General features: G+C 44.2%; 1 protein-coding gene across 1 annotated transcript in view; it reads right to left on the reverse strand.

Moving 5' to 3' along the window:
* Positions 1–15,502, reverse strand: part of KIAA2012 (KIAA2012 ortholog) — a 115,980-nt gene that overhangs the window by 44,320 nt on the left and 56,158 nt on the right. Inside the window, exon 13 of the mRNA XM_029225674.1 lies at positions 12,449–12,525. Coding sequence (XP_029081507.1) covers positions 12,449–12,525 — 77 coding nt within the window. The remainder of the gene's footprint in view (positions 1–12,448; positions 12,526–15,502) is intronic.

Genomic DNA, 15,502 nt, shown 5'->3' on the forward strand with positions numbered 1-15,502 from the left:
ACTTTCAGAATACACACTTGATACACACTTGATACATACTTTCAGAACAAGAGAAATGATAACATTACCGGCAAGCTACATGTTATGGCCCAACTTAGTTAAAATAGGGAGGGCAAGATTCCGAAGGCAGCAAGGAAGATCCCATGTGCTGCAACTAAGACCCGGCACAGTGAAAGAAAGAAAGAAAGAGAGAGAGAGAGAGAGGGAGGGAGGGAGAGAGAGAGAGAGAGAGAGAGAGGGAGGAAGAAAGAAGGAAAGAAAGAAAGAAAGAAAGAAAGAAAAAGAAATAAATAGAAAAAAAAGTTTAAAAAAGAATAAGGAGGGCAAGAAAGACAGCTTTCCAGGAAGCATGTGCTGACCTCCAGAGGCCTGTCCTCTGCGTAGCACTGGCTCCTCATTCCCAAAGAGGAAAGTTATTTGTTATTTTTCAGGGCTGATTTCCTGGGGTCACATACATTAGTGTGCCATGAGATCACCCTGGGTGTGGATTTGATAATTTCCATGTTTTCTAAGAGACTAACTCACGGATGGCTGTCTCTCTGGGCGTACCTCTCCTTCCCATCACATTTATATTACTTTTAAGTGTTAATGATGAATTAACAGTTCGTGGGTCCCCACAAGCAGCCATCATTCCGATGAACACCCACACCCTTTTCCTTTGTTTTGAAATGTGGCTAGAGAGAAAGGTTCTTCTGGACAAATATCCAATTTTTTGTCATCTCAGCTATATATCTGATTCACTTCTCAGAGTGAGACCTCCCCTCCCTGTTTCTAGATCAAATGAAAGCGTCTGGTCCAATCAAAAATCAGACAAAGTATTTCAAGCTTTCTAGCTTCCGAAACCATGCATGAATCACTGGGTGGAGTAATAGAAATCAGACAATACTGATTTGAGGGAAATTTCTCTATTATCTCCAAGAGAAGATTTTGTGTTAGGTCGGAGGACAAAAGGCACAGCCAAGACTAGTTCCAATGGCTGGAGTTACTTTAACTCCTTATGTGGGGCTCAGATTAAAGAGTGGGGAGTTGAGAGGCTTTGAGAAAAGTCTCTCCAAATCACTTGACCTATAAATCGTTTGATAAAACAATTCTCTTGACTATGTGGCTCATCTCCCTAACGTTTAGGGGCCATCAATTCTGGCTTGATGGAACGTTTCCAGTGAAGGCTCTATAGTCACTGGAGTGTGCAGTACTGTTTTTGCTTATTATGATCGAGTATTCTAACAAACAAATGATAGTGAAAGGGGGTTTGGGAGATGGGAGGAAAGAAGATTAAATACTTAAAGAGGTTTCTGGGAGGTAGTGGTAAGAGGAGAGAAGGAAAGTTGAAAGCAGGAAAGAAAGCTATGCATTGGGGTGGTTTTTCATTTCACTTTATTCATTTAACTGATATTTATTGAGTGCTACTGTGTGTGTCATACAAACAAACACATGAAGAAGAATGATTTTAGATGGTGATAAATCTGTGAAGACAATGAAATGGTGACAGGATGGAGTTTGGTGAGGGAGGGGATGGGGTTTGCCCTTGGGTGATCAGGGAAGACCTCGCTAGGGAAGTGACATTTGAGCAGAGAGCTGGGTGACAAGAAGGGGCCAGTCCCGGAAGGATCTATCTTTAGCAGTCAGTGTAGCCTGTATCTGATTATTCAGAGGGGTTCTTTGAAAAGGAAAGTAGAATTCCTGATATCTAGACCTGTTCTGCCCCAGCCTTCTGACTCCATCCCGGACCCTGTGAGGTACCCCTCTGTTTTCTAGGTGGTAGAGCCATCATAATTGACGCCTGTAGCTCTTACAGACGGCAGAATAAATAGTAAAAGGGAGTTAAGGCCTCAGGGAGTAGAGGGGAGAAGAAAACACAAAGAAAGGGAAGGAAAACAGGGCAAGTAGAAGAAAGTGGAGATGCCTGACGCTTTTTCGTTTTTTTCTGTGTACGCTTCAGTGGGAATGATTACAAAACTGATGGCAGGGTGAGATGCTTAGCAGAAAATCAAAACCCATTCCTTCACCTATATTGTATTGTAAATACTTTAATATTATTATGTTCTGCTAAAAACACCTGGAAGCCTTTCTCTTCAGGAAATGAAACAATAAAGATTAATGAGTTAATTTGGTAAATCTGATTTGAATTGCACAGAAGCCGTTGTGTAAGTGCTTGGCATTTAAAAAGTTATCTGACATTTAAAAGGAGATGACTGTTAATGAATTCAAGAGCTAATCTTATGCTCCGACAGACTGAGCCATAGGAAATCCAGGTTTACTATCTTGCTGTAAACATAATGTGATTCACTTGAAAGCCAGAACAAAAAAGAGCTATCGGCTGTTTACTAATATCCATTTGCACACATATATAACGTAGTAAAACTAACAGAGGACGTCCATTAAACAAAATACATATCATTTCCTTTCTTATTCTTGGGTTACACTATCTGAGCTACAAACTCAAGGAGAAACCCTCTCTCCAATAATTTTTCCTCCGCCTTTCAAGTTGTGTATTTTGAAGGGTCACCAGCATGGGTTGGCTCTGAAGTCACTGGAACGTCTTACCTTAAGAAGGAAAAGGAGATTCTAAACCCAACCAGCTAGATCTCCACCTACGGGTCCCACAGAGCCACCACAGACACAGATCTGTCGCAGGCAGCTCTTTACTTCTCCCACTCCTTCCTAATTGGGGTTCCCCATCCCGGTAGCTGTGGCTTCGTGGTTCCAAGAAGAGCTATGGTCCCTCATTAAGGAGGCTGCAACACTCTCGCTGTCTGTCTCCCACACAGCTCACAGCTTCATTCTGCCTGAGAGCAAGCTGCCAAGAGTCTCTGGGAACCTGTGGGCAAGCTTGAGCTGGAGGAGGAAAACAGAAGGAAGGAGGGCCTCTGTAGCCAAGACCTGAAATACGCTACACACCCCACCATTATCTTAATGCATGGAGAGTGGGGTCGGGAGGCCTTTGCTGAAACCCTCATGTGGTCCATCAAGTTGTCACATCAAACCTCTATGCACACAGGGCGTTTGTCCCCTCCTGTGAGCAAACAAAAGGAAAAGAGTCAGACGCTTCTTTGGACCACCGGGCCCCCCTCCTTGGCTGAGAGTCTGTCCTTCCACTTTCCCGGAAGGTGAGGGTCCGGGTGGCTCTGAATCCCGGTGGGGATGGAGAAGTCACTGAGGGTGGGGATCAAATCCTGGAGAAGGTCACTCCTGCCTGGTGCTAGGAGCTCAGGGGTCTGGCAAGTTCCCCTGTGCTTGGCCTTCCCAGGCCCTGTTATTTCTTGCTCTTGGCATTCTGTGGAACTAAAAGTGGGCAGTAGGAATGGGGACACAGGTGGGACTGAGTGGGGCATGGAACTCTGCTGGACTCCCTACGGCTGGCTGGGCTTCCTGGAGAGGGATCTGAGTGGGCCAGGGGCTCTGTATACGCTCTCAGCTCAGGTTGACATGGAGGGGACCCAGCCCGCGCAAGGTCAGCCACCTGGCCACCCTGAGTCCCACTCTGAGGCCTTCTCTCTGTTAGGTTTCCCTGGCCTGGAGGAGCAGGAGAACTTTAGTCTTCAGAAGGCCAGACGGAACATCAGGATCTCAACTCAACAACCTGGGCTGCTGCATGGCCTCCTTCCGAGGAGCAGACGGGACCCCAAACCGCAGCGTGGTTCCATCCACCGCAAGTCTGCCCAGTGGTCCATGTGCCTGTCTCCTGCGTTCATCTTGGCCACCTGACATCCTGGCCCACTTTTTATGTTCTCAAGGCAATTTGGTGCTGGTGAAATGGGCCGAGTGGACAGTTTTAGGAGGCCTCCACAAGGAGGCGTGGTGGAGGTACAGTTTTGTTGGAAACCAGAGAAGAGCTTTCTTGTTCCCCTCCTGTCGCGAATTTTAGTCTTCATCCACTTCATCCTCAACTCTATGGAAGGAGATTTTTACATCCTCCTAAGCATTTACAAATTAGCCCAAGAGCTAGCAAACAGTGGACCAGGAAGAGAAACACAGCAATCTCTAGTCTTAACTTCTATGAGAGACTCATGTGGTGACTTTTGTCAACTCCTTAAGCTTTCTGTGCCTGAGTTTCTCTACCTCAGTGTTTTCCTCAAGGAACTTTTGAATAATGAAACCCAGGAGACTTTAATTCCAAGGCTTCAACTATCTGGAAGTAAATCTTATCTAATTGACATTGTTCTAACTGACATTGTCCTCAGTTTAATTAAGTGCTTTGTTGACACAACAGAATCATTGTTTATCTGGCTTAGCAGAAGCTGGAGGAGAAAAAATGTAAGCCAAAATAGTGACCTCGTCTGCCCCAGGGGAGATAGAAGATAGAGCTTTTTCTGTGAGGGGGTGTCTGGCTACATTCAGGCCGGAACTCTGCCTGTATTTGAGAGATGACACATCCTGTTTTAGACTTAGATGGGGAGACGGGAGGTGGTGGGGTGCAGGGTGGGAAATCTGAACAAGTCCCCAGCTCCTTCTAACCCCAAACTTTAACCCCAAACTGTGTGACTTCCTTGTTATGTTGGCTCCAGTGTGACTTTTCCAATGTGACAACTGAGAGACAGGGAATCTCAACTTGCAAACTGATTTCATTGTAAAAAAAATGAAATTTTCACTAGAAAAAGAAATGTTACCTGTGGTGCTTTGATTCCCACATGGGCCCATAAAAACTTATCTAACTCATAATTTAGCTTGGCTAAGGAGCTGAACTAGTCCTGGTAATGCTGGAATAGCAGAGGGCTGGAAGAAGAGAAAGAAAGATATCCTTTTCTTTTCTGCCCCCTTCCCTTCCATTGCCCGCCTGTCCTCTGACCTCTCACTGTTCCTGGGCAGCCATGTGCTGGGGGAGTTGGGGCGCTGCTGGATACGGGGTCCTCACTATAAAATTCTCTGCTTCACCCCCCGCCCCTCCCCTTCCCCTCGGCCTTCAGCTGTGCTCCCGTAAGGGGTAGGGAGAACAATTAAAAAACAATCCACAATGAGATATGAGAAACCCAAAGGAATCTGCAATAGGTAGAATTACATAAAGTAGTGAAACAAAATTCCAGACAGCATGGAGGATATTTGAGGTGTCTGGGCTTGGGGGTTGAGGGTGGGTGGAGTGGAGGAGGGGCGAAACGGTAGGTAGATTGACTTGTAGCCCTTTAATTTATTCCTGCCATTCAAGCTTCTCCTCTTCTACATCTGCACCCTTAGATTGTACACAAGCTCTGAGTTCTGTTTTATAATAGCTTTCAAGCAGAGGGCGAGGGAATAGAATAATAATTCCTATTGTAATTTATCAGGATTGCCTACTGACAACATTGTGCTAATCCTTTTCCATATGTTGTTTCATCTAATCATTGCCACGACCCCATGAGGAAAATATCATTGTCCTTTGTGGGTGAGGAAATTGAGCCTCAGAGAGGTTAAATAACCTGACTGAAACCACACAGTCAGTGTGGAAGAAGCTGGGATCTAAAAGCAACTTTGTGGGATTCCCAAACCAGTAGGCCTTTTGGCAAGTGCAGGTAGCATGTTAAATGGGGCCCTGTCTGTCATGACATCTGTTTCCTCATCTGTAAATGACAATAACTGTACCTACCTCATAGGGCTGTTTTAAGGATTAAGGGAGATAATTCTAAATCCTGCACATAGGAAACCTCAAATACATTGGCTGTTATGACCATTTAAAAAGACCCTCTTGATAATGGAGGGATAATTATTGAAGCTTATGATAGGCACATGGAGGTTCATTATACTATTCTCTCTACTTTTGCATGTATTTGAAATTTTCCATAATAAAAATAAAAAAGAAAATCAGGCACATATCATGTGTCTGGTTGGATCTAGTAGCCAACAGATCAATAAATACAGACTTACTGGAATAAATAATAGTTGCAGTGAAAATTCAACAAATAAAAGTCTCGACTTTGTAATTAAAAACAAGTCCTTCTCAGTAAATTATCCTTAAATTGTCAATGGAGTTTTTGGTTTGACAAAGTAATCCTGTGGGTAAGATTGAGCCAGAAGATGAAGTTTGCTTAGATCTTCAAAAAAACCAACCAAAGCTATTTACAAAACCAAGGAGAGCGGCGGGGTGGGGCGATGGAGGGGGCAGGCTGACGGGGGAAGAGCTGAGGGGGGAAGAGCATGGAGCTGGGGAAATGCTGTGCCATGCCTTTAGAAATGAGAAACAGGAGGATAGAAGGTGGGGAGGAAAGGGAACTTCTCCAGGTGAGGAGATGCAGATGGTTAATTCTCCCAGGCATCCCTGCTAGGCCCAGTCTCACTTATCAGCCTCCAAAAAGATCTCCAAGCAGGATGCCTAGTGACACATCCAATCTGCACAAGACCCAAATCTTCTCAGAGACTGAAACACCAAATCATGGCAACCAACAGTAGGAAGTATTCTGAGATGGTGTGAGGTGTTAGAGAAACGGCAGCTGAACTTCTGTATCATTTCACTGGAAAGAAAAGAAGTGCAATCTCCAAATCCTACTTAAAGGCTTTTTTCCAACCAGGACATGGACGTTAATGTCAATAAGAGATTTATTTATCAATTTTTCTTTTTTTGAGGAGCTACCGTGTGCCAAGAACTGTCCTAAACATGTGAGATGCTAGGGTGAATAAAGCAGAATAAGAAAAAAAAAGTCTGTCTTTAAAGAGTAGTAGCTTGCTCTCTTAGAAAACAGCAAAAAAGTTCAACAAAAGGCAGGGTATGGTTCAGAAGGACACTGAAACAAAAGGCTACCTTTGTACCTTGCACAAAAACTTAGTGTGTCTACAGGTGTTCTATTTTTCTCCTGAAAGAAGAAGGCTGAAAGGGGAGATGAACACCATCTGTGAAACCACCGAAGAAACAGATGGGGTAAACACAGGTTTATTCAACCTAAATCCTTAGTGCGCTAGAATTACAGGCTACTCTTTGAAATCCAAAAGAGGTAAATTTAGGACACATAAGATCAAATATGAGTTTATACTGTTGTAAACTCATGAAACCTGAACTCAAGAGACAGTATAGGTCGAAAGAGAAGTGGCTTTGTGAAATGGGAAAAGGGGACATAATTTTTGTTTAACAGGATTTTTAGGACGCTACCAAAGTTCTAATCCCCACAAAGCAAAAAAACAAAACCCAAGATAAAGCAAGTGAGAAAGGATGTTTGCTTTCTCTAACAAAGGGAGAAAACCGACAATGTCAAAACTCGTGAGACGGTTTCTTATTTTAAACAAAGAGATGCAATGATTCTTGGGGAATCTAATTGAAGTGTGAGCTTCTACTTTGATACTCTTTACTGACAACCTCTCTGCCCTGACAACTCCATAAACCAGTGGGCTCAGGGCCAGTCTTGTCCCAAGCTTACATAGATGGATCTGAATGGATTAGAGAGTTTCATACTTTGAGATCCAGACTTTTCAGAAAAACAGGTGAATTTGTTGCCTCCCACCCCCACCAAAGTCTAGGATCAGAGGGATAAAATGCTGAAAAGGGGCTGAGGTCCTTAGAAGGAGCATTCTGATGGTCTTACCCAATAATCAATAAAAACCTAATTAATGTTAAATAATTTCAACTAACAGTAGTTAAAAAATAATGGAACTATGGTGTTGACCCTTGTTTCGCTTGCTGTTTACTGTGACTCCTCATCATTTTAAGCTAGACTTGAATAAAACCAGACTCTCCTCATGATTCATTTTTCCTCCTTACAGGGAGAATTTTGAAAAAAAAAAAAAGAAAAGAAAAACAATGACAAACCAGGAAGACAAAATAAAAACAAAAGACTCAACCCAACATAGTCATAATTTCAAACGAGCATGACAATTTCAAACGAGCATGACTGCACTTTTTTGCAAGCATTATTTGCAAGTCTTTATAGATACAGTATTTTTTGTACATAGTTGCAGTCATAATTGACATCACTTTGATTTCTACTTTTAAAATGAAATCGGTAGTTTGCAATGTGGGGTTGGGCTGGGGTGTGTGTGATTTTTGCCTTCCAGGGGACGTTTGGCAAGGACTGGAGACTTTTTTTTTTTTGCTGTACGCGGGCCTCTCACTGTTGTGGCCTCTCCCGTTGCGGAGCACAGGCTCCGGACGCGCAGGCTCAGCGGCCATGGCTCACGGGCCCAGCCGCTCCACGGCATGTGGGATCTTCCCGGACCGGGGCACGAACCCGTGTCCCCTGCATCGGCAGGCGGACTCTCAACCACTGCGCCACCAGGGAAGCCCTGGAGACGTTTTTTGACTGTCACCAATCAGGGGGTTGTGCTACTGGCATCTAGTGGGTAGAGGCTAGGGATGCTGCTCAGCATCCTATTGATACAATGCACAGGAAAGCTCCCCACAACAAAGACGATCTGGCTCAAGACTGCAATGGTGCTGAAGGTGAGAAACCATGTGTTAAACCTTTTGTATTAAATCACAGTATCTATGATGAACAAGCATCACTTTAATGCCTGAATTAAACCCCTCACAATTTAGTCATTTCTCTGGCTGTTTCCAATTTTTCTCTATTATAGATGCTGCTGCAATGGACATCTTCACTCACTTTTTTTCTGCGGAATTATTTCCTTAGGATAAATTCCCAGAAGTCAGAAATACTGAATCAATGGGTATGAATATTTTTTCATGTTTTTCAAGTCATATTGCCATTTTGCTTTACAAGTGGATTGAACCAAATTACAACCCACCAGAAGTGTATAAGTGTACCAGTTTTACCAAAAACTCATCAGTTGTGGGTGTTACCATGAAAAACAGGTGAGAGGAGGCACACATCTCAAATATAAAATGGTACCTCCAGTTTGCCTCAGTTTGAATTTAAATTGCTACTCAGGATGAATATTGTTTCCACATTTGTTTTCTATTACTATTATTTTTGATATGAATTGTTTATGTCTTTTGCTTATTTTTCTAACGGGTTTCAATGTTTTTCTTTTAAAATTGAATGGGATCTTTACCAAGTATAGATAGTAATGCTGCTGTAGTTAATTCAATTATAATTATTTTTCTTACTTTTTTTAAAAAAAAGTTTTACCTCCCCCCTCCCCCGCTCAGGATAGATATGTTAACACTTCCTGCTAGAATTTTCATTTACAATTTTAATACTCTTTTTAGGTGCTGGTCACTTCACCCAACCTTTCACCTCTATCTACATAGAGAGGCCCTGGGGAAAAGGAAAAGCTTCTCTAGCGATTGATGTCAGCCACCGAGGTTAAGAGCAGGGCTCGGTCTCTGACTGTACCCCCGGAACTAATTTCCCTTAATCAAATGAAACTCCTTAAGAGGAGCCACAAGGCAGAAAAGAAAATATATGTGAAGGAGAATACCAAATTCTGTGAGGGGTTTGTAGGACCTGCATTAAAAAATAGGGCACCATACATTTAGGAGTTCAGAACTGGCAATGCTCCACATGCTGCTATTAATATGCAAAAAATGCCTTCATAAATACTTGATTCTGTTCACAGTGGGGAGGCAGTTCATTTGAAAGAGGAAATGGGAGCTTGGAGTTGAGACATGTCTGCTTGTCTCCTTTTTCTTTTTTTATTTCTCTTTTCATCTCCACATTTCCCCTTGTAGGTTTCTTCCCCCTCCTCCAACTCCTAGGAAGTTGTTGATGTCAGTGACTACGCATTTCTATTTATGGATTTACCGCAGAGGCCCTGTTTCTCGGCCAGGTGCGGAAGAGGTGCCTCAGGCGCGAGTCCCACGGTCTGCCATCCTGTGTCGGGGGGTGGGGGGGGGGGGGGCGGGAACCCTCCTCCTCCCTGCTCACGCCCGCAGCGCAGACCTCCGCTTCGGAAACGCACAGCGGAGGTTTTAAAATCCAACCAGTAGGGGGCACCAGAGGCGGCCTCCAGAACCCGGTAAATCCCGGAAGCCAGTCACGTCTGCAAAGCGCTGTCTGGCTTTCTCACCCGCCCGTCAGAAATGGGTTTCCAAATCGAGGTATGTGACTTCTCGATAAAGCATGGTGATAACAACATATCCCACCTTTGGGTTTTTTGTTTTTGTTTTTTCCCTCGCAGCTAGCACACTGATAAAAAAGTAAAGGTATTTTGTGTGACCGAACTCCTAATATGGTCAGACCCCAGTGAAGGGAGGGAGGGGGTGAGTCGGGCGTGGCGGGGGGCGGCATTAATGGAAAGGAAAGAAGAGCAGAAACTGCTGATGCTGATAAAGATCAATTTTGTGTGATATCCTAGCCTGCTTCAGAGTGGGAGGGCGACAGTGGAAGGAATCCACTGAGTGTGCCAGTGGCCCATCAGGGTACGTAACCGAAATCTGCTGGGCAGAAATTTGTTTCTAAATCCTTCCAGATGATTTACAGTAAACATGAAATTAGTCATTTCCATGGAATAGGTTGAGAAAGTAGGGAAAACTGAAGTCAGTGATTAATCTAATGAAGAGTCGTTAGCCTCAAGAAGTAAGGGGGAGGGGAGGCAGGGGGGACACCATCCCCTCCCGGACCCCACCCCCCTTTCTCTGTGTTTGGGGGCTGGTGGGGCTTCCTATACTTTTCCTCAGATGGTTTTGCTTTGGGGGCTACTACTAAAGGAAATAAGACTACTGCGACTTGAATAAACCAACTGGCGGGAACAGCCCCCCTCCTTTCACGAGGGAGGCACAGGCAATGCCCCGAGGGAGCTGGTTTGCCACGGCTGCGCAGGGGAAAGCCAGGATTAGAGCTGAAGACCCTCAGTCTGCTGTTCCTCTTTCCGACTGCAAGGTTCATAATTCAGTCTAGGACTTAATTTGACATGACTGAGACACTCTTTTTTTTTTTTTGTGGAACGCGGGCCTCTCACTGTTGTGGCTTCTCCCGTTGCGGAGCACAGGCTCCGGACGCGCAGGCTCAGCGGCCATGGCTCACGGGCCCAGCCGCTCCGCGGCATGTGGGATCTTCCCAGACTGGGGCACGAACCCGCGTCCCCTGCATCGGCAGGCGGACTCTCAACCACTGGGCCACCAGGGAAGCCCTGAGCCACTCTTTTATTGCAGGTGACATGAGGTCTCCTGGAATACAACCACGGGGATGTGTGAATTTGGAGAGTTTAGGGTATATGAGGTATTTGCAAGGCCTTTGCAGTTGTGGAATTATCGAATGACAGCACATTTTCCTCAGTCACTGACTCTCTTGAAAAAGAAAACCTTCTAGATCCCTTATAAAGGGTGTCTTCAAAGCAGGCACGTAAAACAAAAACAAAAACATGCAAATGTTGGTTCTGTGGTTCCTCAGTAGCAGTAAGGGTCGACTGGGCTGTGTTTCAGCGCAGGGGAGGCCTGACCCGGGCCCAGGGTCCTAACAGGGAGAGCTCAGGTTCTTCCTCAGAAGCGGCTAGGCACACACAGGAAAACAAAGCTACCTTTATTATTACTGTTTTTTTAATGAGTGTGAGGGAAGAGGAGAAAGTCAGGAAGTTGGAGATAAGGGAGAAACAGAGACCATGCCGGTGCCACCCCCAGTCCCGCCATCCTGCTGTCGCCCAGCAGTGGGAGACCTGAGAGAGCCCTGGGCTGTGGGGCTTCTGCCCCAGCTTCTCTGAGACCCGGGAGGCTCTAGGAATTCCCCTGAGTTGTCTCTCTAGAGTGAATCTGAAGACAGTGCCAGCCTCAAAGCTTCAACCGAAGGAACAAATTTATAAATATTTGCGAACATACGTCCTTGAACCACTAATATATATATATATATATATATTTAAATTGGGCTCCTTTTATGTATCTGACATGGGCAAATATTAAATCAACTTTGTTACATATTCTTTTTTTTAATTAATTTATTCATTTATGGCTATGTTGGGTCTTTGTTTCTGTGCGAGGGCTTTCTCTAGTTGTGGCAAGCGGGGGCCACTTTTCATCGCGGTGCACGGGCCTCTCACTGTCGCGGCCTCTCGTTGCGGAGCACAGGCTCCAGATATGCAGGCTCAGTAGTTGTGGCTCACGGGCCTAGTTGCTCCGCGGCACGTGGGATCTTCCCAGACCAGGGCTCGAACCTGTGTCCCCTGCATTAGCAGGCAGATTCTCAACCACTGCGCCATCAGGGAAGCCTGGTATTCTTAATCTATTCAGATAAAGCATTTTTTCCCTTTCTTCACAGTATCCTTGCATTTTTTTCTTGATTGCTATTTTTTCCTCCCTATTAGGAATGAGAATTGGAGTAGAAAAATGGGCCCATTGGCACAAAGTCTTAGTGCCTACTGCCTCGCTGGAGGATGCCTTTCTTTGTTTCCTTGTTCCCTTTTTGACTTTGCAGAAGTCAGGGAAAGGCCTATTCAGCTTATTTGCACACGCGAAAAGCCAGACAAAACAGTCCAAGTTGAGTTAAGACATTCCAAGTCTATGAGTTAAGGAACATTTGTGATTTTATAGTCTACTTGTCTCATTTAATTGATGAGGCAAATGAGGCCCAGAGAGGTGAAGAATCTCACCCAAGGTCACACAGCAAGTAGGGACAACAACCCCAAAGTCCAGTATCATGCTCATGCAGAGTCAGTACTGTACCTGCTTCTCTGGCTTTTGGGTCAAAGGTGAGGTTTCATTAAGATTCATGCGAAGATCAGTTCTGGATTCAGTGTTTGCTATGATGAAAATCAGAGAGAAAAGGGTCAAGGTTGTCAGACCTAGGTCTCATGAATTTCTATATATACCATACCCGTACACACCTAGCTCGTATGTGTAAGATTGGAAACACACACATGCCTATGGCATTCATATTTACTCACCAAATAACACGTGTAACCTCTACAGGCACAGTCTAAATGCCACCTTAAATATAGTGTTGAGACTTTATATTCAAATTTCTCTTTTCTTGTTTTGGTTGCTCTTTAAAAGAACAAAAGTATATTCTTTGTGCTACTAAAATTCAGATAAAGCTGAAATTAAGAAGGAAATATTGATGGAAAAAATCTGCTGATCCTGTTGAATATAGATTTTGTATGATCCTACTTCACTGAGGTAGGAAAATGCTTCTGCAACCTTCCAGATAGAGAGATCAGAGACCTCCCTTTTCCCTCATGTTGTAGAAGGGCAACAGGAGAAGTGAAACATGAAGCAAACAAAGGCAGAGGCCAAAAGGGGGCTGATGGGAGGGGACTAATGGAAATCATGGCGCTCACCCTGAAGCAGGCACTACACAGACACTGATATGTGGTTGGCGTGTAATCTGCACGACTCTCCTCCATGGTTGTGTTATTGTGTTATCATACTCTCTATAGGTCCGAAAGCTGAGGCTCGAAAGATAAAGTAACCCCCCCAAGGATGTACAACTAGTGAGGTTTTGAGCAAGGATTTGAGTCCAAGACTGCCTCACTCAAACCTCATGCTGCAAAGGGATAGGATTGATTTTGTTTTCCTTTTTTTCCCCTAAGAAAGTAAATTTAATGTTTATAAAGGAATGTTTATTTGAGAGACAGATTTAGCTAAGTGCATGGCTCCCCTGACAAGGATTTTAGTCTCTTGTGTGGGACCAGTGTCCAACAAAAAGTTCTTTACATACTTGCTACTCCTAAGTAGCTCTGTTAAGAGTCTGGCCATATGTGATTCTGCATCTTTGCCTCTTTGACCTAAAGCCTCTACTCATTCCTTGTGGGCTGACCTTCCCTTTTCTGTTGTTTCTCAGCTGTTCTCATCTATCTTGTTTCAAAATAGCTTCTGCACAGATTTAAAACATTTCTTATTTAAGACAGCTGGGGAAACTGAGGCCCAGAGAGTGACTTCATGTGACTGACTCAAGGCCATACCTTGAAAGAGCGCAAGCCTAGAACCTGAACCCAGACCTCCTGACTTAGCCTCTCCTACTCTCCCCTCCACCTCACACCGCCTCCTGTTAACCTCACTTGGTCTTGCCACATCACAGCTGCTTGGCCTGGATCCATCCTCTGCACAAATCCAGCCCAACAGAATTGTGTTGAGATGAGGTTCACTTCACTGTGGCTTGGAAGGAACCATGGGTCTCTTAGAAATGAAACTTATAAATTCTAATGCATAAGGAAAGTTCTCGCAACACCAGGAGAATGAATCAGTCAGCCAGAGTTCAAGAAATGTAAACACATTTTTAGATAGGAGACTGAAAAATTGCTTAAGACTTCTACATTTCTTGGGTCAAGACCCTGGTAATTTACTGAGGTCCGAGCTGTCAAGGAGGAGACACAACTCAAACTGCATTCCTGGGAGATAAAACAATGGGGGTGGTAAAACTTTCTCCCTGAACCATGTGGCAGAATCTACCCCTCTTATCAAGTTGAAGAAACTGACCCATCAACCAACGCAGGCAACTGGCTGTGAACACAGGACTAGTTCTTTCCCATTATTCCGGAGCTGGTGTGTACATTCACAGACTACAGACGACACAGCTTCCAGGCCTGCCTGAAACTGGGAGCTCAGAGTCTTTCTGTGATGAACATTTCTGCCACGAAAGAGATAAACAGAAAACATTCTTTCCCTGGCCGCCCACCATCAGGCCTGAGTAGATTTTCAAACGCTAGCATTAATCTAGCCACAGGCTTTTAGCAAGGAGATAGCATTCCCACCAGATAATCAGGCAGTTTCAGAGATGACCCTTACTAGATGGGGTCTCATCCCAAACCTCTTCTGCCTTCTTCAAATCATGGGATCCTTCAGCAAACACTCAAAACTTGAAAAGGAGGAAAGAGCATCTGATGCTAGCATGGAATATGGGTGCCTTAAAACTTCTGTTTCAGCCTATGTTGGCCATGTTTAATTCCCAAGTTGTTCATTGTTTTAAATAAAAATGAAACATAGTCATATTTATTCCCATTGTTTCAGAATATTTATTTCCCTTGGTATAGGATGCTCATCTGATATCAAAATAGAGACTGAACTCCAGAAAGTCACCTTATCAGACACAGTGGACCACCTGATTCCTTCCTAGATGCGTGTCAGGGCTTGTGAGAGAACATCAGACCTGCAGGCGCCAAAGTGGCCAAACATTTGGTAGGTACAAGGGCAGGAGCTATCGAAAGTGCTGGCAGGAGTCTCTAAATTATGTGTAGGGTCTTTTTCCACACATACCATTTCTGAGCCATGAGTACCTTTTGACCACTAGTGTGCACTCATGGAACTCCCCCCCATAACTTTCAGTAGTTCATCATTGAGGAGGGGATGTATCCATTGCCAAACAGATCTCAGAAAGTACCTTTGCCTTCTCACAGCTTTGCATGTGGACTTGCAGCAGAAGCCAATGGGAGGAGGCCTAAAAGTCAGCCTCTGTACCTTCTTGGTTTTGTATTTTTGGTCGAAAATGGAAAATGCAAATTCCAGGTTGTTAAAAAAAATTCTTCCCAGTAGAAAATAACCATAAAAGGAAGGATAATTCTGGTCCCTTTACATAGCCCTGCTGATCTTTCCTTCTTTACTTTATATAATAAGACTCAAGATGCCTATGACCTGTAGAGCTTTCATCATGTTACAATAAATCTTGAGTCTGTTTGTTTAATGCAGGAGATCAGGACCAAAGATGGCCTTTTGGTATTGTCATCATCAAATTATTGGAACAAGATTTAAGACCTTGTTTATGCTACACATTTTCACTTTAAA

The sequence above is a fragment of the Monodon monoceros genome, unplaced genomic scaffold (assembly GCF_005190385.1).
Source record: "Monodon monoceros isolate NGI ecotype Baffin Bay Population unplaced genomic scaffold, NGI_Narwhal_1 Super_Scaffold_16, whole genome shotgun sequence".
NCBI lineage: Eukaryota > Metazoa > Chordata > Mammalia > Artiodactyla > Monodontidae > Monodon > Monodon monoceros.